The sequence below is a fragment of the Crinia signifera genome, chromosome 4 (assembly GCF_055691185.1).
Source record: "Crinia signifera chromosome 4, ASM5569118v1, whole genome shotgun sequence".
In the NCBI taxonomy this organism is placed as follows: Eukaryota; Metazoa; Chordata; class Amphibia; order Anura; family Myobatrachidae; genus Crinia; species Crinia signifera.
Genome location: NC_139220.1, coordinates 171635437 through 171663107, shown reverse-complemented (window position 1 = coordinate 171663107; position 27671 = coordinate 171635437). Strand labels below are relative to the sequence as shown.

The window sequence follows — 27671 nt, the reverse complement described above, 5'->3', positions numbered from 1 at the left end:
TTCCTGTTGCCTTTGAGCGCTGTTCAGTGACGGACGTTACTGACCAACATCTGTGCTCAATTTTTGGCGCAGGACCTTTTTTTTTTTTTTTTTAACCCCTTCAATTTTTTTTTTTTTATTGGGATCAAATTCCTGTATAAAGTATTTTTTTTTTCTGCACTACATACACACTACACACTACATACCCCCCGGGTTGAAATAAAGTTTGTACCCCCCCTACACTATACACGTGTTGAAACATTTCACTACCAGTAACACAAAAATAAAAATGGCATCCCAAATGTCATCCCAAATGGCATCCCAAATGTCATCCCAGTCATCCAGAAGAATGTATTCAGCGGAGGAGGCATATGCCATGCTTGCCTCTGACTCTGACACAGCCAGTGATGCAAGCGGGGAATTTGAAGGATTTGTCTTAAGCTCCTCTTCCTCCTCTGGTGATGAGGGACCCCCTCAAAGACGCCCCCGTAGAGCAGCTGAGACCCCCCCAATAATTGATCTCGTATGGACCCCACCACCAGACAATTTTGAGCCCCAGGTTCCTGAGTTTTTGGCCATGCCAGGAATCCAATTTGATTCCACAGGTCTCAGAGAAATTGACTTTTTCAAATTATTTTTCTCTGATGATTTTATAAATTTAATGGTGGACCAAACTAATTTATATGCCCAGCAGTTTATTGCTCAAAACCCCACGTCATCATTTGCTAGGTGGACCCCTGTAGATGCAGTAGAGATGATGACGTTTTGGGGTCTGGTGTTTCATATGGGCATAGTAAAAAAGCCAGAAATTAGGCAATATTGGAGTACAGATGTTCTGTACAGCACCCCATTTTACCGTATGGCCATGCCCCGGGCTCGATTTGAGACGATCCTTAAATTTTTGCATTACAACGATAATGCACAGTGCCCTCCCAGAGATGATCCCACCTTTGACCGGCTATTCAAAGTCAGGCCGGTCATTGATCATTTCAGTGCCAAATTTGCAGAGATGTACATCCCTGAAAAATGTATTTGTATTGACGAGTCCCTTATACATTTTAAAGGAAGGGTTAAATTCCGCCAGTACCTTCCCAGTAAGAGGGCAAGGTATGGCATAAAAATGTATAAGCTGTGTGAAAGCACCTCAGGGTACACCCACAGGTTTAGGGTATATGAAGGGAAGGATTCAAGAATTGAACCGCCAGAATGCCCCCCCTCCCTCGTAGGTGTTAGTGGAAAAATTGTCTGGGATTTAGTGCACCCCTTCCTGGATAAAGGTTATCACCTCTATGTGGATAACTTTTACACCAGCATCCCCCTGTTTAAGGCCCTTGGTTCAAGAGGTACAGCAGCTTGCGGTACTGTGCGCAAGAACCAAAGAGGCCTCCCAAAAACGCACATTGCCCAAGTAATGAGAAGGGGTGAAAGCAGGGGAATATGCACCGAAAATATGTTGTTGGTCAAATATAAGGACAAGAGGGATGTCCTTATACTGACAACAATTCACGGAGACAGTACCACCTCCGTCCCTGTACGAGGTACCAGTACCCACACCTCCAAACCTAATTGTATCCTGGATTACAATAAGTACATGGGCGGAGTGGATCTTTCAGATCAGGTACTGAAGCCGTACAGTGCCCTGCGGAAAACAAAAATCTGGTACAAGAAGCTGGCCGTGTATATCATCCAGATGGCACTGTATAACGCTTACGTGCTATTCCGTTCTACCGGCCAGAGGGGGACATTTATGCACTTTCAAGAGGAAGTCATAAAGGGCCTAATATTTGGGAACCAGCAGGCAGAGGGCCCCAGTACTTCTAGTACTGGCCCCCGTATTGTACCAGGGCAGCATTTTCCTGATGAAATCCCCTCCACTGGAAAAAAGGGCAGGACACAAAAAAGGTGCAAAGTTTGCTATAAAAAGGGAATAAGAAAGCAAACTATTTTCCAGTGTGACACTTGCCCCGACAAACCCGGCCTATGTATAAAGGAGTGTTTTAAAATATACCACACATCTATGGATTATTAGGTTCATAATTTCACCGTGCTTCGGGGGTCTTGCTAATGCCACATAGCACCCACCATTCATTCCACCAGAATCTGAGCCGCAAAATCCAAAAATCACTCCTTCCCTTCTGAGTCCTGCCATGCACCCAACTGGTATTTTTCGGTCACATGTGAGGCATTGCCGTACTCGGGAGAAATTGGGGCACAGATTTTGGGGTGCTTTTTCTCCTTCATACCTTCTGAAAATGAAAAATTTTGAGCCAGAACTGCATTTTTGTGTAAAAAAATGTAATTTTTCATTTTCACTGCCCAGTTGTATCAAAATTGGTGAAACCCCTGGGGGTTTGAAATGTACACTATACCCCTAGATGAATTCCCTGAGGGGTGTAGTTTGCAAAATGGGGTCACTTGTGGGGGGGTTCCACTGTATTGGTGCTTTGGGGGTCTTGCTAATGCGACATAGCACCCACCAACATTCCACCAGAATTTGTGCTGCAAAATCCAAATATCACTCCTTCCCTTCTGAGTCCTGCCACTTTTTGGTCACACATGAGGCATTGCCGTACTCGGGAGAAATTGGGGCACAGATTTTGGGGTGCTTTTTCTCCTTCATACCTTCTGAAAATGAAAAAATTTGAGCCAGAACTGCATTTTTGTGTAAAAAATGTAATTTTTCATTTTCACTGCCCAGTTGTATCAAAATTGGTGAAACCCCTGGGGGTTTGAAATGTACACTATACCCCTAGATGAATTCCCTAAGGGGTGTATTTTGCAAAATGGGGTCACTTGTGGGGGGGTTCCACTGTATTGGTGCTTTGGGGGTCTTGCTAATGCGACATAGCACCCACCAACATTCCACCAGAATTTGTGCTGCAAAATCCAAATATCACTCCTTCCCTTCTGAGTCCTGCCACTTTTTGGTCACACATGAGGCATTGCCATACTCGGGAGAAATTGGGGCACAGATTTTGGGGTGCTTTTTCTCCTTAATACCTTCTGAAAATGAAAAATTTTGAGCCAGAACTGCATTTTTGTGTAAAAAAATGTAATTTTTCATTTTCACTGCCCAGTTGTATCAAAATTGGTGAAACCCCTGGGGGTTTGAAATGTACACTATACCCCTAGATGAATTCCCTGAGGGGTGTAGTTTGCAAAATGGGGTCACTTGTGGGGGGGTTCCACTGTATTGGTGCTTTGGGGGTCTTGCTAATGCGACATAGCACCCACCAACATTCCACCACCAAAAATCACTCCTTCCCTTCTGAGTCCTGCCATGCACCCAACTGGTATTTTTTGGTCACATATGAGGCATTGCCGTACTCGGGAGAAATTGGGGCACAGATTTTGGGGTGCTTTTTCTCCTTCATACCTTCTGAAAATGAAAAATTTTGAGCCAGAACTGCATTTTTGTGTAAAAAAATGTAATTTTTCATTTTTACTGCCCAGTTGTATCAAAATTGGTGAAACCCCTGGGGGTTTGAAATGTACACTATACCCCTAGATGAATTCCCTGAGGGGTGTAGTTTGCAAAATGGGGTCACTTGTGGGGGGGTTCCACTGTATTGGTGCTTGGGGGGTCTTGCTAATGCAACATAGCACCCACCAACATTCCACCAGAATCTGAGCTGCAAAATCCAAAAATCACTCCTTCCTTTCTGAGTCCTGCCATGCACCCAAATGGTATTTTTTGGTCACATGTGAGGCATTGCCGTACTCGGGAGAAATTGGGGCACAGATTTTGGGGTGCTTTGTCTCCTTCATTCCTTGTGAAAATGAAAAATGTTGAGCCAGAACTGCATTTTTGTGTAAAAAATTTAATTTTGCATTTGCACAGCCCAGTTGTATCAAAATTGGTGAAACCCCTGGGGGTTTGAAATGTACACTATACCCCTAGATGAATTCCCTGAGGGGTGTAGTTTGCAAAATGGGGTCACTTGTGGGGGGATTCCACTGTATTGGTGCTTGGGGGGTCTTGCTAATGCGACATAGCACCCACCAAAATTCCACCAGAATCTGAGCTGCAAAATCCAAAAATCACTCCTTCCCTTCTGAGTCCTGCCATGCACCCAAATGGTATTTTTTGGTCACATGTGAGGCATTGCCGTACTCGGGAGAAATTGGGGCACATATTTTGGGGTGCTTTTTCTCCTTCATACCTTCTGAAAATGAAAAATTTTGAGCCAGAACTGCATTTTTGTGTAAAAAAATGTAATTTTTCATTTTCACTGCCCAGTTGTATCAAAATTGGTGAAACCCCTGGGGGTTTGAAATGTACACTATACCCCTAGATGAATTCCCTGAGGGGTGTAGTTTGCAAAATGGGGTCACTTGTGGGGGGGTTCCACTGTATTGGTGCTTTGGGGGTCTTGCTAATGCGACATAGCACCCACCAACATTCCACCACCAAAAATCACTCCTTCCTTTCTGAGTCCTGCCATGCACCCAAATGGTATTTTTTGGTCACATATGAGGCATTGCCATACTCGGGAGAAATTGGGGCACAGATTTTGGGGTGCTTTTTCTCCTTCATACCTTATGAAAATGAAAAATTTTGAGCCAGAACTGCATTTTTGTGTAAAAAAATGTAATTTTTCATTTTCACTGCCCAGTTGTATCAAAATTGGTGAAACCCCTGGGGGTTTGAAATGTACACTATACCCCTAGATGAATTCCCTGAGGGGTGTAGTTTGCAAAATGGGGTCACTTGTGGGGGGGTTCCACTGTATTGGTGCTTGGGGGGTCTTGTTAATGCAACATAGCACCCACCAACATTCCACCAGAATCTGAGCTGCAAAATCCAAAAATCACTCCTTCCTTTCTGAGTCCTGCCATGCACCCAAATGGTATTTTTTGGTCACATGTGAGGCATTGCCGTACTCGGGAGAAATTGGGGCACAGATTTTGGGGTGCTTTTTCTCCTTCATACCTTCTGAAAATGAAAAATTTTGAGCCAGAACTGCATTTTTGTGTAAAAAATTTAATTTTTCATTTTCACTGCCCAGTTGTACCACAATTGGTGAAATCCCTGGGGGTTTGAAATGTACACTATACCCCTAGATGAATTCCCTGAGGGGTGTACTTTGCAAAATGGGGTCACTTGTGGGGGGGTTCCTAAATTTTAGCATCTTATGGTGCCTAGAAACCTACATGGTGCCTAAAAAATAATCTCATAAAAAGGAGGCTCCAAAATCAAGTAGGTGCTCCTTCTATTATGAAGCCTGTGGTTTGGTCAACGTGCACACTAGGGCCACATATAGGATATTTATGAAAACAAAAGAATTGGGGGAATCAATTTTTAGTCACATTTCTCTAGTAAAATGTACTGTGTTCCTTAGAAAAATGTATTAAAATTGCAAATCTGCAAAAAAAATGAAATTTTGAAATTTCACCTACACTTTGTTTTAATTCCTGTGAAACACCTAAAGGGTTAACAAACTTCCAAAATGCTGTTTTGAATACTGTGAGGGGTGCAGTTTTTGAAATGGTATCATTTATGGGGGTGTCTCACATACAAGTCCCTCAAAGTCACATCAGAACTGAACTGGTCCCTAAAAAAATCAGTGTTTGAAATTTTCTTGAAAATTTGAGAATTTGCTATTCATATTGTAAGCCTCCTAGTGTCCAAAAAAATTAAAAGGAAGTTGAAATAATGATGGAAACATAAAGTAGACATATGGTCTATGTTAGTTATTAACTATTTTAAGTGGTATGATTATTTGTCTCACAAGCAGAAAATGTAACATTTTGCAAATTGCTAAATTTTCCATTTTTTTACGACATTTTGGTATTTTTCACAAAAAAACACAGACTGTATCGACCCAAATTTACCACTAATTTGAAGTACAATGTGTCACGAAAAAACAATCTCAAAATCACTGGGATAAGTAAAAGCAAAAAAAAAGTTATCCCCACTTAAGTGATACATGTCAGATTTGAAAAAAAGGGCTCTGTCAGGAACGCAAAAACTGGCTCTGTCAGGAAGGGGTTAAGCAATGCTGCAGGCTATTAAGTGAAATGCCTCATTTCAGTACCTGCAAGCCACACACAGCCCAGAAATACATAGGAAGGTTCTCTTTCTACACTTCTCACCATGTAAAGGTTGGTTTATTTTTATGTAGTATTAATCCAAATACACATTTCAATATGTCCAGGTAGTTATTTTTTAACCATCTACACCCTTAGTGAAAGTGTGTTTTACATCTTTACAAAGCAGGATGCACAATTCATAGGAGTCGACATGTGTCAACTTTTTTACTGCAACACAAACATACAAGTCTAATGTATTTTTTAAACACATCTATCACGTCTAACACCAACAATGTGTTTTTGGGTCACCATTTCTACTTGCAATGTTTGTTAAATGTTGTATGCTCATGGACACTATTTTGCACACAATCTCACTAATATTTACCTTGGACATAAGTTTCACGATCGGGGAGACACGCTGAGGGTGACATTTAATGGAATGCGATTTCCGTTTATTTTGCGATTTTTTTCCGCAAAAACTTCCGTTTTCGGACTTTTTCCGAAAATCGCATATTTTATAGGGTGCATCGCATCTTTTTGCAGCGAATTCGCACATTTTAAAGGTGCGTTTTTTAGTAAAACTAAAAATCGCATCCAGATGTTTTCCCATTAAAAAGTATACAAATCGTCTATTTAATGGGAAAAGCAAAATATACTCACAACGCTGATCTTCGGGGCTTCTCCGGACCCTCTGCAATGCAGTACGGTGTCTGGGGGCGGGTTTGTTTACATCCAGAGCTCCGCCCCCAGACCGGGCCTTAGCCCCGCCAGCCAATCATGGTCCGGGAAAAGCCTGAAGTCCCGGTCTGGGGGCGGAGCTCCGGATGTAAATAAACCCGCCCCCAGAAACCGTCCTGCATTGCAGAGGGTCTGGAGAAGCCCCGAAGATCAGCGTTGTGAATATATTTTGCTTTCACAGGTTCCCCACTTTGGATTCTACTGGAGAAGGGGACGGATCTTCTATCAACATAGGTATGTATGGATGTATGGGCTCCGTATGTAATAAAGTTTTACTGTCAGTGTGTGTGTGTTTTTATTTAACTATTTGTACTGCTGGGGCACTACTAGTCCCAGCGGGCCCTTTATTGCCCCGCATGCTGGGACTTGTGGTTCTCCAAGTCCCTGCATGGGGTGCAGGCTTTCTGGGACTCATAGTTCCACAGCAGTATACAATAGTTCTTATTTTCTTTTACACCAATAATCAGCTCGATGCCCACCGCCCAGGGGCATCGAGGACAGCCCCGGGCTTCAGCATGGGCAGGTAAGTTCTGGAGGGGGGGACCCCTTCTTTGGGGGGTCCCCACTTCTCCAGGACCCCTGCCCATGCTGACCGGTCAGGGGGACAATGCTTTGGCCGGGGGGGACTTGTATAAAAAGTCTCCCCCCTGCTGGCTGGTTGGGCCCGGTGCTGGTTCTTGAAATACGGGGGATCCCTACTCATTTTGTCCCCCGTATTTTGGGAACCAGTACCGGCCCTTGAGCCTGGTGCTGGTTTGATAAAATCCAGGGAACCCCAACTTGTTTGTTCCTGTGATTTTATGAAACCAGGACCGGCTCTTTGAGCCCGGGGCTGGTTATGCTCAGGAGGGGGGACCCCAAGCCGTTTTTTGTTTTTTTTACACCAAAATCACACATTTCAGAAAATGTGCAGATTTTCATGACTGAAAATCGCACTATATCGCACTATTTTGCCGCGAATTCGCATCTCATTAAATATGCGAAAATTGGCCAAATAATGCGAATTTAAAAAGTGCGATATTGTGCGATTTTAAAACATGCCTAAAAACCATCCCCTATTAAATTTCGCCCTGAGTCTCCGAGCCAAAAAGGCTGAGATCCATCCCATGCACGTTGGCGTACACTGATATATACGCCAGGTGTAGGTGGGAGATGGCTGAGATCCGTCCGTGCACGGTGGCGTACGTTTAAATGTACGCCACTCCCCCTTGTCGGTGTCTGTGACCGTCCATGTGCGGCTGTTCTGTGGGCGGACTCATGCTCGCCCGAAAGAATGCGGTATTTGCTCGTATGGACCTTACGTACGGCGGTCCGCCCGCGCCAACCAGAATAAGGCCCCATGTTCCTAGGCATGCTACTTGTTAAAGTTTAAGGTTTATGTACCTTAGTGGAGTTGGTAATTATGTAGAGAATGTTGGGTTTGCAGTGACTCCCCCACTTTCTCCCGTCTTTGTCTTGGGATGGACTGGAAGATATTTGGTGACATAAATATTCTATGGTGTTTTGCTCCTCCTGCTTTTCTTCCTTTTTTCATACTTTCTCCTAAGTTGATTGATTTATTTACAGTTACTTTTTTTTTTTTCAAAATTAGATTTTTATTAGTTTTTTATGAAACACTTATAGGGAAAAGGGTACAGAATAGAAAAAAGGGAAGGGTGGGACGGTAGGGAATAGGGATACATTCACGTAATTACCATTACAAAATATAGTAATGAGACATAAAGGTAACACTATATAAAACACCAAGACATTCTATTAAGGTGTGGCTACCTGGTCAATTACACATGGGCACCGAGTACAAGAAAAATAAATCTGTTGTAGTATAAAGGAATAACTGGCGAAGTCACGAGTGAGCTGGGCATATTCCGTTGCACTTTACCATTGGAAAGAACAGTGATTAAAAAAACTGGGTAGAAACAAACCAACATGGAGATAGGAGGGCCCTGCTCCCAAGCTTACAATCTATAGATATGAGTTTGGCAACTCGCTCCTTATTACTTGCTCTGACATCAGTGGCTAACCAGCCCCATGGCATTTCAGATCACTCCCCTCGGCTGCTGACCTTAGGTTCCCTAAGGGAGCCTGCATTTGCAGATTTAATCCCTTCTGGTTGATGCAGATGGGTGCGGCCAGATCAACATTTTTCACAGAAATTGTGAGGTTAAAAGGGTATGGGTCAGACTTTCCATTCAAGATAATCATTTATAGGCTGATAGAGCTACTGTAGTAGATGTATGGCTGACTGTGCATGTGTTGATTGATGCTGTTACACACCCAAATACTCAATCCATGAGGTCCATGATTCCATGATTATTTTGTGGGTGTCAGTTCTTCCAGGGGTTATTATTCCCGGTCCAAACTAACTACATATTTCAGCAAATGGTAGTGACCCTAGTAGTGGTTATAATTAAATGAGAGCAAACTGAGCACTGCTGCTGCCGCTTATCAAGGATGTGTACCTCAATCCAAACAGTATATATAATATAATATACAATACAATACAATAGTTATAGTTATACAATAGTTCTATACACTACTGCAAATTATCTCAGCAGTGTATGTCCATCTGACACCCCCCACCCGATCCGCAAACTCCCGATTTCTCTATGTCTGCTCACTTATCTTCCTATAACCCCAACTTTAGACTCAGGCACTCTAACAGGTCTTAATAGACCCATTACTCAAGAAGAAGTGATACCTGAGAGTTTCTGAATGAAAGTGATACCTGATATGTCTATTGCTGTTGAGAAGATGACAATCACTCCTACCTCTCAAGCTCACTGCCTAGGTGTTATCCTTGACTCTGAGCTTTCCTTTGTACCCCACATTAAATCTGTCTCAAAATCATGCCACATGCACCTAAAAAACATATTTAAAATTCACCCTTACCTTACACAAGACATTGCAAAAACTCTCATCCATGCTTTCATCATCTCACGCATTGATTATTGCAATGGTCTCCTTACTGGCCTTCCCCAATACAGACTCTCACCACTGCAGTCCATCATGAATGCAGCTGCGAGGCTAATCTTCCTAGCCAGACGTTAATTGTCTGCAAAGCTACTCTGTCAGTCACTTCATTGGTTACCTGTATTCTAATGTACTCAATATAAAATTATTTTACTTACACACAAAGCCATAAACCAAACTACACCAACATACATCTCTTCTCTTATCTCAAAATATCATCCAATACGACCTCTACGGTCTCATCCACACTCATTACTCGCTCCCATTCCCGACTGCAGGACTTTCTTCGGGCTGCACCCACTCTGTGGAATGCCCTCCCAAGCACAATAAGACTCTCCCCCAGTATCCAAACCTATAAGCGTTCCCTAAAAACTAATCTCTTCAGGCAAGCTTATCAAATTCCAGAGCCAGTCACAGAACCTTGCATTCTGATGCAATAAAGAATACAGTATCTATCCTTATGTATCAATGCCTATTTCCCTATAGATTGTAAGCTTGCGAGCAGGTCCCTCCTACCTTTTGACTGTCTGTAAATACCCTGTTGTATCACTGTCTCCTTTGTAAAGCGCAACAGAATATGCTGCACTATATAAGAAACTGTTAATAAATAAATATTGTCTATTACGTTATGAAAAACATCTAAAACCCCTGGTTCAGATGGCTTCCCGATGTCCTACTACAAAACCTTTCAATCTTTGCTAGTGCCTTATCTCACACAAACATTTAACTCAATATTAAATGGTGCTACGTTTCATTCAGAAACTACCAAAGCCACAATCACGGTCATCCCAAAACCTACAGTAAGAAATATTCACAGCTTGTGGCTAATTATCACCCTAACTTGTTCCTTAATAATGACCTGAAAATCTTTGCTAAAGTGCTGACAAATAGGCTATACTTCATTCTCCCGAACTTATACATTGTGATCAAATCGGCTTTGTCCCATCTAGGCAATCACTAGTCGTACCATAGTCATAATTCACTATATATACATTCCTTCTCTGGTTCTTGCTCTGGATGCGGAGAAAGCCTTCAATAGCGTTTCCTGGGCATTTATGCAGCAAACATTACAACCCTTAGGCTTCCAGAGGAAATTCCTCCAGGCCATACAGGCACTATACTATAACCCTTCAGTTTAAGCAGGTGGCCTGTTATCTGAACGACAGGCTGTCCCCTGTCGCCCCTATTTTTCCTTATTATTGAGCCCCTAGCCCAGCAAATTCATACAAACCCAAAATTCACAATACGCAATATCTTTATTCGCCAACGATGTACTGAACTTGTTTCATCAGCTCACGCCTATGGGAATTTTGGGATATAAAATAAACTATACAAAATCTGAAGCCCTACCACTACATTTCCCTAACCAAACAAAACAACTCCTTAAAGCAGTTATTCCTAGGCACCCTGGGGTGAACTTTGCAGGCGTGCCTTAGGATATTGGTCCATTGGTCCAGGACCAATTAAAATAATTTATGGTCAATATAACAGGCAAATTCAGTATTAGTGGCCGTCAATCATAGTCTACTTGGATAGAAGCAAATCTTGTCCCTCACCACATAACTGAACCCAATGATGACATATTGGGTGAAATTTACTAAGATGTGAAATACACTTCACAGGTCATGTTGCTATGGGCAACCAATCACATCCTGTCTACTATCTTCTAGAACAGGGCTGGGCAACACCGGCCCTCCAGATGTTGATGAACTACACATCCCAGCATGTCTTGCATCAGTTTCAGCATGGCCACATAGCAAAACTAATGCAAAGCATCCTGGGATGTGTAGTTCATTAACATCTGGAGGGCCGGTGTTGCCCAGCCCTGTTCTAGAGGGTGTTAAATAAATAAGAAGTAGCTTCTGATTGGTTGCTCATAGCAACATCACATGTGAAGCGTATTTCACATCTTAGTAATTAGATATTTGTTTCTGAATTTGTTAATAAGAAACATTTGGCCTAGGGGTGCCTTGATAGACTTTTGATACTCTAGGGTGCAGTGATTTAAAAAGGTTTGGGGACCACTGCCTTAAGGCCAACTTTAATTATATTTGGATAAAGGACTCCCTGAAATATTTAGGAGGGCACATCACAAACTACCCACTTCTCATAAATTCTATAGTTAAAGACTCAATCTTACTATATTTCATGGATTGGACGTATTAACGCTGTAAAAATGAACTCACTCCCTAAACTACTATATCTCATTCAAACACTTCCAATCCCTGTAGTTACGCACATCCTTGAAACACTTCAAGCCACGATTGGCAAGTTTGTTTGGAGCCACAAAAAAAATAGAATGATAGCAGAATGGCAGCCTTGGACAATCAATCTTTTGCCATTACTTAAATGCTTTCCATATCAGCCAGCTTGGCATGCCCCTCGACACACTAAAAGATGGTTAGATTTAGAAAGTGACTTAACCGGTATTCCCTCAGTCTCATACCATCCTTGGCTACCTCACGAATCATTCCCACAATTCACTAACCCCTTGCCCACAGTAGATCTTACTTTGAGTCTGGAACGCTCTTAATAAAAAAACGTAAACTCTCTTTGCACCTGTCACCTCTTACTCCTATATAGAACAACCCTCCATTTCCCCCTGGCACCTTTTCAACAATGGCCTCCCCTTGGATCTTGTCTGGCATTACTAGAATCCATTATATCTCGGGAAACTTTGCACCACACTCATTTGCAGAATTAGAAGAGAAATTCGGTCTCCCTAACTCATTTCACTATTAATATTTTCAAATACACTTTATTTCGTCTATATGCAAAGCAAACTCACCTTGAATTCCTTCTCCAATAGAGATACTCTGTATTTATAGGACCAAAGGCGCCATTTCTCAACTATATAACTCTATACTAATACAAGAATCTTCTAGTTTAGTACCTCATGAACATGATTGGAAACAAAACAACAACAAAAAAAACCACTGTGCATCCCCCTGATTTGGCTACTTGTTTATTGTGTGTACCCGACGTTAAACTGCAATTCTATTCAACTGTACATCAATGACTACACCAACACTTTTTATATTCTACTGGGCACCAATGTGAATTATGCCACTGTTCTACGCTATTTATAGGCCACTGAGCACCAATGTGAATTATGCCACTGTGCAAGATCTGTATATAAGTCACTGCAATGCAAAAAGTAAAACGCTTTAGATTAAACTTTGGTACTTCTTTACTTTCACGGCGCCAGCATGGCGCCGCGCGTACTTTCGGGTTACGCTCGCCACTAACTAAGTAAAATAAACTAAGTTAACGCCATGCCAACATGGATAGTTCATACCTCCACTATCCATGTTGGCATGGAGTTGATTTTAATTAGCGTGGCGAGCGTAGCGAGCCACCAAGCCCGCAAGGGGACTCTGACGCGCGGCGCCATGCTGGCGCCGTGAAAGTACAGAAGTACCTAAACTTTATTTTCCCTTTTTTTTTGTTTCACAAAAATGACCAGTGCAAGAGAGCATGATTTCCTTACAAGGTTTCCAGAGCTGTATCAGACCCATGAGTGCCTTTGGAAGATTAAATCAAAGAAGTACAGCAATAAACATTACAAGGCAACAGGCATTGAGGAGCTAGTGGCATACAGCTTGCCCTACCACCAAGATGCCTGCAATAAATGGGTGACGGGCAAAATCCAAGATGTCCACACAATATATCTCAAAAATTACCAGAAGGTACAGGACTTGTGGGCATATGTATCAGGAGCAGAGGACATATATTGTACCTCATTATGGTACTTTGACCAGCTGCGATTCACCCATGACCAGGACCCATAAACACCAATATAGTGCATTATGGTGGAGAATGTGTCTGAGGAGGCCAGGAGAGGAGAAAGAAAGTGGTGAACAGTCTTCCTGGATGTGGTAAGTAAAAGACACAGTCCATGCACACCATGCCAAATGTCATTGAAAGTGTCTGCAGTACTTCATTGGACACAATCCTCCTACCAGTGCACTGACCCACTACATTAAAAATGGTTAGGTATTGCTCCCTGATCTCTTTAGCCTGAGCAGTCTCCGTTGTTTGTATCAGCTAAGGTGCTGACACTGAGGGCATTGGTATTGTCTCCTTTGGCTGGTCATCTGACATAGCTGTGCCTGGTCTCCTTGGGTGGGTAGCTTTGCGCCTTAAAAAAAATGTGTAAGACACAGCACACCCCAATCAAAGTTTACTACACCTTTGAAAAAGCTGGGGATACCCAGCGAAACGCGTTAGTTGACAGCTCCCCACACTCTTTATCCATTGTGGACTGTGGATCCGTGAAAAATAAGTTGTTCCTTTTTTCCAATTTGGACACCTGAACCAGAACCATAAGTGGACATTAATACAAAACTTTGGGGCACACCAAGGACAAAGTAACATCTCCACGGGGACCACTCTTACTGCAGTTCGCAGCAGGTGATAGCTTCCAGACACGTCATTGTCCAAGGACCGAGTAACCACTCCACGGGGACCACTTCAACTGCAGTTTGCAGTAGTGGCAGATATCCCAGAAATGTGAGTGTCCCAGGACAGTGTAATATCCCTAAAGGGGACCACCTCAACTGCAGTGTACAAGAGTGGCTAACACCCCATACACGTGAGTGTCCATAAACTGTCCCCTTTTCAAAACCACTTTACAAAACGGGGTCCATTAGGAACAGGATCCACTCTAAAAAGGATCAGTGGGGTGCAATTGCATTTGATTTCCACCTATAAATTTGGTAGTGGAAATATACCTTCTTCAGCTTTTTCATGGTGGCCAGCACCTAGCATAATATGCTATTTTTATAATGTTTTAATATATATATATTTTTAACATGTATCATGTTCTTTTATGATTTATTTGTGAATATGTTATTAAGTAAATAAAAGGAATCAATTTAATGTGGTATTAATTTCCTCAGTAAGCGCAGTTTAAATTTTCTTTTTCTCACAAATGGAGAAAATAATTGAATTTTATATTTTTTCATTAATTTGAAAACTTGAGCCAATACAGCTATAATGAGGATCTAATAAGAAAATAGTACTTGCAAACAAATCTTAAATCCTTGGCAAGGAAAAAAGAATATTTTCTACATTTGAAGTAAATTACTGGGCTAAGCAGCTATACTTAATCCCTTCAGTGGCAATCTGGAGAATTTTCCGGGCTGTGCCTCAATGCCCAGTCTGGCAAGCCTGGAAAATTCTCGGGACTGCCACGGTTTAGAGCTGGGCAGCGCTGCTGAGTCCAATCGCTGAACTCAAGCAGCTTCAGCGCTGCCCGGCTCACTCCCCTATGACAAGCCCGCTGCCGGGAGCAGGGACGGGGTGCAGGGGCGGGAAGATGCTGATTGACAGTTCAGTGTCGCTGCCCGGACCTGGGGAGGTAGTGGTGGGGTTTTTTTAGGGAGCGTTCCCCATAAAAAACTTGTCTAAGTGGGGAGCGCACCCTAAAAAAAACACCACTGAAGTGGTTAATAGAATCAGCTTAGTTTTGCTTTATTGACAACTCAACTGTTATTTCAACAATATAACAAGAATTTGTTTTATTTGTGATAACGTAGCTGGTAGTCATGTTTGAGACACATAACACATTCAGATCTCCTCACTAAGGGGTAGATTTATTAAGCTCGGTGAAGTGATAAAGTGTCTGGTTTTTATCACCGGCCAATCAGCTCCTAACTGTGAAGTTACAGGTTTGGTTTGAAATATGACAGGTAGTAGCTCATTGCTCGGTGATAAAAACCAGACACTTTATCACTTCACTGAGCTTAATAAATCTACCCCTTAGTGAGTAGATCTGAAATCTAAGGGGTAGATTTATTAAGCTCAGTGAAGTGATTGGCCGGCGATAAAAACCAGACACTTTATCACTTATTTATTTATTTCCAGTTTCTTATAGTAGACAGTGATAAAACAAACTGGGTAATAACAGACTTGGAGGTAGGAGGGCCCTGCTGCAAGTTTACAATCTATAGGGATCACTTCACCGAGCTTAATAAATCTACCCCTCAGTTAGATAAGTTGAATTCAATGGACAAACGTCTTCTTTCAGCCTTAATTACTATGTTATATTACTAACACTGGGAGGAGGTATGTGCATATCTCAAAAACTAAAAACAATTGAAAAATAATCATGTAATGTTCATGATTAGGAGCATACAATTAATAAAAAGCAAGGTACCAGATGAGGCAGCAATCAAGAGTACACACTGTAGGATTAAACTGGCTTGCATGGGTTATACCTAGAGAAGATGACACATGAATTTGTTTTAACCCATCCACGAGTATACCAGATAAATAGGCCCAAACTTGGGGACTATGTAAAAACCGGACCCGGACTACACTCCGGACCGCCGGACAGGACATCAAAATCTGCAGTCCGGAGCTTGTAGGGTCCGGTCCGGGCGGTGTCCTGTCCGGGGGTGTCTTGTCCAGGGGGGGGGGGGGGGGGGTCCCTGTGATAGCTATCACCAGGGACATGGGGAAGGGGTGATTACAGCCTCCCCGTGTGGTCCGGACCGTCCGGTTTTTGCTACATGCCCGGACCATACAGGGAGGCTTTATTCTACCCCTCCTCCTCTACCTGGTGACAGGTGTCACAGGCAGCCCCCCCGGACAGGACGCCCCCGGACCAGAGGCTACAAGCTCCAAAATGCAGAGTTTGATGTCCGGTCCGGCGGTCCGGGTTTTTTTTCCTGGTCCGGTTTTCACCCATACCCCCAAACTTGTGTACTATTATGTCAGCCAGATCATTCTAATGCAAATACTACTAATATCCCTTTTAATGTGTTTTGTCAATTTCGTCATGTAAGGTATTAACTTTTGCATTTAAAGTTTCCACAATTCCTGGATAACGTAGCAGCTGTTATATTTTCCACACTTCGTGTGACAGTGGAAAGTTTGATCACCGAACAACCAGCGCCCTCTGGCAGCGACTACTTAGTATCATAACAAGCAGCAAAATTTGATACACGTGTCCCTGTGACTCTTGTTTACAATGAGCAGTCTAACGCGCTGTGCATTGTGGTAGTTGTAGGAATCGTCTTAACCCCAGCGCATAGATATGAGACGCGAGATACGGCCAATGGGACTACAGCTCCCACACACATCACAGTCCTGAGTCCCCGATCAACACTGACCAAACATTCCGATGCCAGCCAATCAGAAGCCTTGCATTTATGTGATTGTCATGCTGCTTCACCAATAAGTGAATGTCTCTTCTTCCACTATGGTAGCCAATAGCTGAGAGACATAACTTTTAACCAATGGCAAGTGTCATTACAATGATAGATGGATGCTTTGACTAATCAGAGTTCGAGCTGCCTTCTAATACCTGCCCCCAAGGCATTTTATGGGGGTAGAGATTAGGTAATGGCGACGGGTTTGGTAAGTAGATAAAGAAAGTTTGTGGTGACAGGCGGTGTGTGTGGTCGGTGTGCCCCGTGGGAGAGGGCTGTGACCCGCTTGGGGTGTCACCGAGCATTGGCGATCGGGCGCTGTTTCCCGATTAGACTTGGGACGGCGGCCAGCGCAGGGATCCGCTTGTGACGTTCATTGTTTTTGTCATCGCTGTAGTTGCCTCAGGTTGGGAGCGCGTTCATTCATTGCGGGGCACGGGCCGGCCTGGCGCCCGGAGACCGGGCAGTGTGCCTCGGGTGGGGAGGCTGTAGTGCCCGGGTCTCCGCAGTGTCTATGCTGCGCTCACCCTACAGCTGTTGCCGCCGCCGGTTCATTCATACACCGGGCACCCTGTGCTCCCCCACTCTCGGCTGTAGGACCGTGTAGTGTACTGGCGGCTCCCCGGCTGCCTGACCCCCGGCCCCCGCTACTTGATAGGTGTGATTGGGGGGATATATATCCCTGACCTGTTATCGCCCTGTCACCCGCCGCTGCCGACAGTGACCTGTAGGGGGCGCAGTGCCCGGCTCTTGCTCATGTTTATCAGACGTCACTTATGTAACAGTCAGAGCGGCTAACAGAGCGACGGAGCAGGCAGGTGACAGCGGGCAACACCAGTACCCCTGCGTACAGCTGAGCGCTGTGTGCCCGGCTGTGCCCCTGCATACAGCAGCGCTATCCGGGCGACGCTGACCGCGGTGAATGAATGGGGAGAGTCTGCGCATGCGTGAACAGAATATAAACAGGGACATCACGTGACTGTGTTGGAGTCGTCTCCCCCACCCCCCCGCCCAGCTTTGGTTTCAGTTTCCTGATTTCTCCTTTTCCCCTCAGGACTTGTAGGATGGAGCCCCCACCCCGGCTTCTGCTGCTGGTGGTGGTTGTGCTGCCTCCCCGGGTGCAGAAGGGGCCTCCCGTCGAGCTGCCAGTGTAGTACAATGCCGCCCTGCGTGTGTTGGGAGGGAGGCCATTCTTCACAACCAGACCACTGTGGAGGCAGCAGGGTTATTGTAGTACATATGTGTTCAACCTGCCAGCACTCCCTGTCCCATCGTCGGTCCATTTGTGAACTGAGGGCGGGGTAGAATCATCATAGCTTGGAGAGCGATAAAGGACCAAAGAATCAGAGACAATCCGAATTTTTATTCCGAACACCACATGCACCATGGCAGATAGGAGCTGATTGGCTGGTGTTTTCGCTCTCCAAACTTTGTAAAATCTCTCATTAAGTTGATTAAATTTGGGATGTAGCACTGGGCATTCCATGTTGTGCATGAAGTTATGCGTGCCAGATATACAATGTACCTAGGTCCTAGACCGGTACTTGTTTCCTATCTGGGCGCCCGCTAAGTTAATTGCGCACCATGCTATTCTCCGTAGAGAAATCTGATCGCATCGCATCGTACACATACGCGATGCGATGCGATCCGATTTCCCATAGGAAACAATGTTAAATGGATCAATTTACCCAAATCAGCATAGGGAAGAATGGTAAATGGGCCAGAAACCCCAAAAAAACCCACAGAGCAGTGGAATGTCCCCCCAAAAGTAGTTGACGCCACCCCGCCATCAACGTGAACCCGAAGTGTGGCGAGCGCAGCGGTACGCGTCCTCCGACCTTTTCATGCCCTACTATCCACTAGGGCGTGGAGTGAGAATAGAATAGTGTGGCGAGCGCAGCGAGCCACCGAGCCCGAAGCGTGGCGAGCGGACGCGGATACCTTCACAGGTAAACGCGTCCCTTCGCGGGCTTCCCAGGTGTCCGCGTCGCCATGGACACCTGGGAAGCCCGTGAGGGGACGCGTATAACTGTGAAGGTATCCGCGTCCCCTCGCGGGGCTCGCTGCGCTCGCCACGCTTCGGGCTCGGTGGCTCGCTGCGCTCGCCACACTATTCTATTCAAACTCCACGCCCTAGTGGATAGTAGGGCATGAAAAGGTCGGAGGACGCGTACCGCCGCCCCTCGCGGGCTCGCTGCGCTCGCCACGCTTCGGGTTCACGTTGATGGCGGGGTGGCGTCAACTACTTTTGGGGGGACATTTCAATGTTCAGGGGTGTTTTTGGCCCATTTACTATTGTTCCTATGATAATTTGGCTAAATTGAGCCATTTCACATTGTTTCCTATGGGAAATCGCATCGCATCGTTCAATATCGTGTATGTGTACGATGCGATCCGATTTCATTACGGTGCCGTACGTAGAAAACCTGGGCGCCCAGATAGGAAACAAGTACCCCTAGACCATTTTCGTGTTCAATGTGTTCCTGTATGCCTTCCAAATTGTTGATTTTCATCAAATGAGAACGCTTCCCTTGTTGTGCAACAACTGGAAAAAGTCCAATAATGGCAGGGGGTTGTTATAACCAAGATGGCCCTGTATCTGGTTGATAGATCTATCTGGATAGACAGTCAGCAGGTCGACTGGGTCAAAAGGTCAACATTCAAAAAAGGTTGGCATGATTCTTCCACAATTTAAAAAAATATTGGGACTTTTTCATACTTCACCATCCATGTCTGCATAGAGGGAGAATATTCTGTAATATTATGAAGGCACCATGCCCAAGGCATGGTGAGCCATGCGAGGGTAAGCCTTAATTGATGGTCCATGTTGACATTGACAAACAAAATTTGTGAAACTCATGTTGACCCTTTTGATTGTTGACCTTCTGACCATGTCAACATTTTGGATTTTGACCTTTTGACCCAGTCGACCAATCGCATGTTGACCTTTTACTGTCAACTTACTGACTATCTAAGCACTGTAGATCAGGGGTAGCCAACTCCAGTCCTCGAAAGCTACCAGCATTTCACATTTTCCAGCTCGCCTCACAGGTACACAGGTGCACTCATTACTGACTGACACATTTTAAAAAGATCCACAGGTGTAACTAATTACTTCACTTGTGATTCTGTGAGGAGCCATGGAAAACGTCATCTGTTGGTAGCTCTCGAGGACTGGAGTTGGCTACCACTGCTGTAGATCTATCAATCCACAACCAGTGGTCTATTGCCTATATTATGTCTATGCCTACTTTTTGTGCTCAGTGGCACTGCCCACACACTATCCCAATTAGAAAAATCTTAATAATTGGAAGTATGTTACTGCTCACTTGGTCAGATTTATTAAGCCTGGTGAAGGGATAAAGTGGCCGGTGATAATGCAGCAGCCAATCAGCTCTTGTCAAGTTACAGGCTGGGTTTGAAAAATGACAGGAGCTGATTGGCTGGTGCCTTATCTGCCCTCAGGGGCAGATTTATTAAGCTCGGTGAAGTGATAAAGTGACTGGTACTTTATCACCGGCCAATCAGCTCCTGCCTGTAATTTTTCAAACCAAGCTTGTAACTAGACAGTTGAGAGCTGATGGTTGGTGATAAAGTACCAGCCACATTATCACTTCACCAAGCTTAATAAATCTGCCCCTCAGTCTTTTCCTGCCTCTGCACTGGCTTAGGATTGCACCAGCTTTAGCATCTTGTTGAAGTCTATGGTGTGCCTGCTATTTAATGCACATAAATACATGAAGCCCAGATAATGTACATATGTTCACCACCGTGCAACAATGAGAAAAACACCACAGACAATGAGTTTGTATTCATGGCTAACCGGGATGACCATTCATGAGAAAGTCAATTCACATATTGAACTTGCAAATAATAAACCGTTCCATTGTATAGCTGATAGAGGTAAACTAATATGTGTAATTGATAATAAAGTCCATATTTGAGATTAGCAAAGTGTTGATTTCACTCAATGAAGTATGCAAGGGGAGCTGGTCCGAAGGAATGAAACCTGCATATTAAGATAACCTCATATTGGTACTTATGTATATCAAGTGTATTGTACTTAAACAATGATATGAGAGATCACCTTGAGGATCTCTCATGTTTAAAAGTGCTGATTTTACAGTATATAGCTGCAGATCTTTTAGACGTCAATTCGATAGGGCTGTTATCTAATACTGCTTTCACATCGCAAACCCTGCTCTGACCCGGTATTTTAAAACTGTTCTTAAATGGGTCTGAGAGAGCTAAATCCCTTTGCAAGTTGGAACCAGAATATGACATGTTCATTACCGGGTTGGTACCTTTCACACTGAACCCGTTTCACCCATAGAAAACAGTGTGATGTAATTTTAAATGGACTTTTCTGGCTCACACATGATGGGCCAGTGCTTGCAGCATCAATCACCCCTGCAGCCTGTCTAAACCTAGATGCCCAGGCATCACCCTAGTCACCCCTGCAGCCCGTCTAAACCTAGACACCCAGGCATCCCCCTAGTCACCCCCATAGTCCACCTAAACACACTCTGTATGTGATTACTCCTGTTATTTCCTGGTTGTGCCCGTTGACATCACACAAGGAGACAGCCTATCACCTTCTGTGATAGGCAGTGATGTGTTGTAAATACCGGGTCTGAGCCTTTCACACTGCACAATGAAACTGCTCAGAACCATGTAGGATCCTTCTTTTTACCCGTTTTCAAATACCAGGTTTTTGTACCCAGTAAATTCAGTGGCGCTCTCTCACTGCAGCTAGAACCGGTTTGAAACACTTAAGAAACGGCAATATACCATGTTATAGCTGCGGTGTGAAAGGGGTATTTGTATGCAAAAATTTAGAGACCCAATGTTCAAATCGCAGGTTTAATTAACTCCCTGGGAATAGACATTAACACATTCTATGCTGGGTACAAACATGACTCTCTTCACATTTTAATACACCTAGCGGAACAAAACAAATTACAACAGTCTGTTGGTACTAACATTTCTTATAGCAAGCTAAGAGTTTCCTTTATTGGTTCTTTAATATTTTTTTGTTACTCAAATATTATTTTGGAGGCTTGCACACACACACTAGCAGTTTTTCCCAACTATCTGTCCACAAGGCGTATAGACATTTCAAGTACCATGGAGGCTGAGGTTGGGAAACACAGCACCAGGTTTGGGCTTAAGTGTAAAATCTCATTAATTAGGTTTACACAGTGAAGGCCATTACAGAGCCCTCAATCTTTAGTTCCCGTAAGTACTGTACTAGTTGATCTTGTCTATATTTGGTTCAATCAGCTTCTGTTTCTTTAGACCAGACTCAGGATCATTAGCACCTAGAATTTATTAATGTTTAGTTGAACCCCTTTTTCATTCCACACAAACAATAATTCCTGCGCCATGGGCTGCCTAACATAATCCCATTGCATAATCGTTCCAACTCCATGCTTAACTGTTTACAAGTTATATTACTTTAAAATGCTTTATCTGCGTTTCTCGAAATGTATCTTTTTTTTTTTTTTTTTTTTTTAGCTAGAACATCCAATATGTTGAAAACCTGGTCCCTTAATCCTTTTCAAAACATTTCTAGCATATAAAATATATTTCATTTTCTTTAAAGTTGAGTTTTGTTATGACAGGGATGGGGAACCTTTGCCCCTCCAGCGGTTGCTGAATTACACACCCCAGCATGCCCTGCAACAGTTTTAGCATAGCCAAATAGGAAAACTGTAGTAGGGCATGCTGGGATGTGCAGTTCAACAACAGCTGGAGGGCCGAAGGTTCCCCATCCCTGTTTAAAGAGTCTGCCGGAAAGGCTTGTGTCTGATAGCTTGCTATGCTTATAATGTTTAATAATGGTAGACTGTGGGACTAATTCAGACATCGCAAAGCACATTTTTTTCCATCAAATGGACAAAGCCATGTGCACTGCAGGTGAGATAGATGTAACATGTGCAGAGAGTTAGATTTGTGTGAGTCATTTTGTTTCTGTGTAGTGTAAATTGTAGCTGCTTTATATTTACACTGCAATTTTTAGATTTTAGTTTGAACACACCCCCACCCAATCTAAAGGCTCCCATACACTACAGCGATATAGGATGATTTCACCCGTCCCCGACGGATTAGGCAAAGAAATCGGCCCAAATCGGTTGCCTTTGATATCCACTCAGGTCGAATGCGCGGTACTGTGTGCATCAGACCTGAGTCGCAGGTCGACCTCTGATTCCCCTCCTTGTGGGGGGGGGAACAGTGGTCGCATTCGATATATCACATGTGAAATGACCGCATGCAATGTATCACATGTGATCTTGCTGCACGGTTAGGTCCTGTGCAGCTCGCGGGGGATCGGATGGCCGTATACTGCTGTCATATATCACCGTAGTTTATGGCCACCTTTAGCACGTTTCATTTGCCTCACCTGCTTTGAAAATGGTATGGTCTATTTGAGGAGATAATTGCTTTGCAATCAAGTCTAAATTAGGCCCTCTGTCCATGTTATTTAAGGTTTATGTTTGCATAGGTCATCAGTTTATAATGGATATTTCTTGATAATCTTAATATTGCCTAGATTCCCTTAATTTGATACAGATGGAGCGTGTCTTATCCTGCTGGGGGCTGACGAAACTATCGATAGCCCCCAGCTCCCGCCAGGTGGTGTGCGCACGAGACGCTTGCGCACTCCGTGACAACGGAGCTCCCTGCCCCCGCCAGTCTTCCTCGCCGCCCCCGAATATCAAAATAGTCTAAACCTGGCTATAATAAAATCCTAACAAGTCAATACAGCTTTGACTTTATAAATAAACCATAACATCTGCAATGGGACTGTATGTTTCTACATGCACTTAACCCTTTGATTGCCAAGTGAATTTGACAAAATAGGTGTGAAAATTGCCAAGCAAACATTTATATTCATCATAATGACCTGTAATGTTTACTATTATATAGGAAATATATAAATTCAAATAAAAAGTGTAAAAACATTTTTTTTAACAAATGTGAGTGATGCTGGGATTCTTAGCAGGTATTAGCAGGTATTTTGTGCATTTTGCAGAGAAGATGGCACTGAAAGGGTTAAATACTCATGGAAACCTGTCATTTCACCAAGGATGCCACATGCAGCTGTAAATGTGCATATACGAGTGAAAGAAGTTAGAATGCCCATTTCAAGTTACAAAATGAAAGAATACAGTTTTGCACACTAAGGCAGAATTTCTTTTGCTAAATAATTTGACTGACAAATGTACGCAACATGCTAAAGACTGTGCTCACGCTTCAGATGATTCATTAAAATACATTTGTACATGGAAATGCAGACCTTTTAGTTACCTCTGCCCATCCAACATAATTGGCAGCATAATCATTATGCAGATGCAGCCGTGCTATCATGCAGCAATCGCCATGCATGACTCCCTTGACAGTTTGTGTGATTGCCATGCGCATGTGTCTTATTTGCTCCTGCAGCTCATAGAAGCGCATTGAGTGTCGATATCACAACATGGTGGGTGTGGACTTGGCATGATATAGGGGAGCAAGCCACCGCATTTGGGGATAGATTTACAGCAGCTGAGACTTCAGATGGAGAAAATTTCTTACAACAGGAGAAAGTGATAAGTAAGGCTCAGCATGGGTTCAATATTGGGACCTACCTTGTTTAATATATTCATTAATGATATTGGAAGTGACCGTGAGTAAAATTGCAATATTTGCAGACAATACAAAATTGAGTAAGGAAATTAACTCGGGAGAGGATGTGGAAACACTACAAACTGACGTAAATAAACTGGAAGAGTGGGAAATGCAGATTAACTTTGAAAAATATACAGTAATACATTATGGGAACAAAAATGAACAAGCTACTTATAGCCTAAATGAAGTTATTATAGGGAATTCTGCTGTAGAGAAGGACTTGAGGTCATCATAGATGAGAAACTGGAGTGCACACTGCTCAAGTGCAGCAGCAAAAGCAAACCGGACACTGGCATGCATTAAAAGGGGTATGGATTTAAAGGATGCCAATCCGATAGTGCCTCTCTACAAGGCATTGGTGAGACCACACTTGGAATATTACATAGAAACATAGTTGTGTTCAGTTCTTGGCACCGCACCTTAAAAAGGACATAAATGAATTGGAACAGGTACAGAGAAGGGCGACTAATCTAGTAAAAGGTCTTGAATCACTAGAATACAAAGATAGGTTAACCAGGCTGAATATGTTTTCACTGGAGAAACAGAGGTGATATTAGTTTGTTCAAATACAGGATTGGGAATGGGGCATGTACTGAGGATTAAGGGAAAGAAATTTCGTACTGCATTAAGAAGCAGATTCTTCACCATTAGAGCAGTCAAATTCTGGAACTCAGTGCCGGTGGGGGTGATTACAGCAACTACTGTTTTATGAATTTAAATCAAAACTGGATGCATTTTTGGCCACTAAGGGAATCCTATAGATATGACTTATTCAAATCAGTAGTTACACGTTAAATTGGTTGAACTCGATGGAGTAATGTCTTTTTTCAGCCTTAATTACTATGTTACTATGTATGTTAGAATGTGCAATGTAGGATTTGTATGTAAATGCAAAAGTCTTATGTGCGCAACTTCCTTTGCATTTTTGTATCTGAGGCAGCAATACAAAATGTGTTTGATGGACACAACTGTAGATTGTGCAATATCACTGCAAGTAGGTGTGCACGCTTCAGGGTTATCGACTATCGCTAACTTTAGGTGAGCTTTCTGCTTGGAATCCAGGGAGCAGAAGGTCATCATAAACTCTTACTTGAATGAGGCCTCATAGACTGGGCTCAGTTATATATTTGACATGGCCAGAACCGTCTTCACAGTATTGCACAAAGGCAAAGCAATGTACTGTGGCCCCTAACCACACATTCACTGGAATTAATGAAAACTCAAATCATAACTAGGCTCTGCTGCATTCACACGTTGTCTCTCCACATGCTTCCATACATTGAGTGGCTCTCAGCACTGTCATTGGTGGATAGCTCCAGCCATCTCCCTATCTGCATACTGTTAGATATATAATGGGAGGCAGGTAGGAAATGTTGCCTGACTGTTCTTATTGTGTGTGATTCACAATCAGTGGCTGGGCAGCATTCTGTACCTCTCTCAAGAAGTTCCAGTGGCACCAGCCGTGAAGAGGGTCAGATACTCTTGATCCAGCACCCCCTGCTTGAAGGCCCCTAGAATTGTTGAGCCAGTGTGAATATATGTTAAGAGGGCCCAGGACCTGTCATATACAGTTGTCATGAAGCTTAGCATGAAAAGTAATAGGGTGAGAGATTCAGAAAGTGAGAGATTTGGTAAGAAATCTCCAGTTTTTTAAAACTAGAGATTTCTTACCAAATCTCTCACTTTGTGATTCTCTCATCCTATTACATTTCACTCTTAGTTTTTGTTTCCCTTGGAAAATAAACCTCTAAACATTATTTAGAGTAGTACTTGTGCCAAGTAGTTCTTCAGGCACATCATACCTTGGATACGTTAAATATCATTTAGGTGTTTTATTGGTGGAACATCGCTGAATGCAGAAATAAATGTTAACAATAACCAAAAGCTATCTTATTAGATTTCCGCCACAAGGGGCCACTACTGGTTTAAAGAAGTCTCCAATGCTCTGAAGACTGTTTAAGTATTTATGAAGTGAGGAGACGTGGTATATTCCATGAATGTAGTATTTTAGGGGAAAAACAATACTATTGATAGCTGTGGCATTTACTTTTTTACCTATTACTGTATATTTCTGTAATATATGTTAATAAACCTTCACTGCAGTTAAGGTCCATACACACTGGGTGACTATGCCCAGCGTGTATGGACAGCGATGATCGCGTTCATCGATGCGGGGAAAGCCGCTCAGTGCATACACACTGAGCGGCTTTCCCCCTGCATGGCGCAAACGGGGGGGGGGGGGGGGAGAGGACGGCATTGCATAGCGGAGTGCTATGTAAAGCCGCCCTGAAAGCCAGCCGCTCATCTGCTGGTATTACCAGCAGATGAGCTGCTTTCCCGGCGATGTTGCGGGAGCCATACACACTGGGCGGCTTTGATCTGAAAGACGCTCAAACCTGCTGTTTTGAGCGACTTTCCGCTCAAAGTCGCCCAGTGTGTATGGGCCTTTACTCTTTGGAAAGAACTGTATACATATATATATATATATATATATACAAAGCAGGGTTCCCCACGGGGAACAAGCACGTCACTGCAGCAATTTCTTGTGAAGAATAGATGTTTATTAAGCCTCGACGGGCCGTTTCGGGGTATAACCCCTTCCTCAAGAGACTTCAAACAGGTACAATAATCACCCCAGTGTAACACATTTAAATACCCCCACCTTGCCGCCAAAAACACCTTCAGGCACGCCTCCGCTGCACGTCAGCCGGCTCTGGCGCACAGCAACAGCATCACCGCCTCACACACACTGAGCTGCTGCCATGACAACCAGACGCCGGCCGGCGACCCGATCATATCACACAGACGGGAGCGCTCGCCACTCTCACCTAGCGGGAACCCCCTATCAGCGGGACAGACCAGGCTTGCAGTGAATAGCGCGCCCACGCTGACACACTCACCGATTACCTCCTCGATCGGTGCCGGCACCCAGAGCGGCCAGCGGCGTCTCTCACAAGCCGCTGCCACTCTGATGGTAACCCAGCAACCCATCAAGCCGCCGCGACGTCACCCAGGAAACACACGCCCACGGCTCACACCACGCTAGCGTTGTTCCCGTGGTAACGCCACAGCTGAGGCAGTCATGAGTGTAGATGTTACCTACAGGGTATGGACTAAAATACA

At 43.7% G+C, this 27671-nt stretch overlaps 1 protein-coding gene across 1 annotated transcript in view; it reads left to right on the top strand.

The window, feature by feature from the left end:
* The first annotated feature begins 16975 nt into the window (after positions 1–16975).
* The window catches only part of HBP1 (HMG-box transcription factor 1), a 45360-nt gene continuing 34664 nt past the window's right edge, over positions 16976–27671 (top strand). The window contains exon 1 of the mRNA XM_083182968.1: positions 16976–17085. Coding sequence (XP_083039094.1) covers positions 17071–17085 — 15 coding nt within the window. The 5' untranslated portion in view covers positions 16976–17070. The remainder of the gene's footprint in view (positions 17086–27671) is intronic.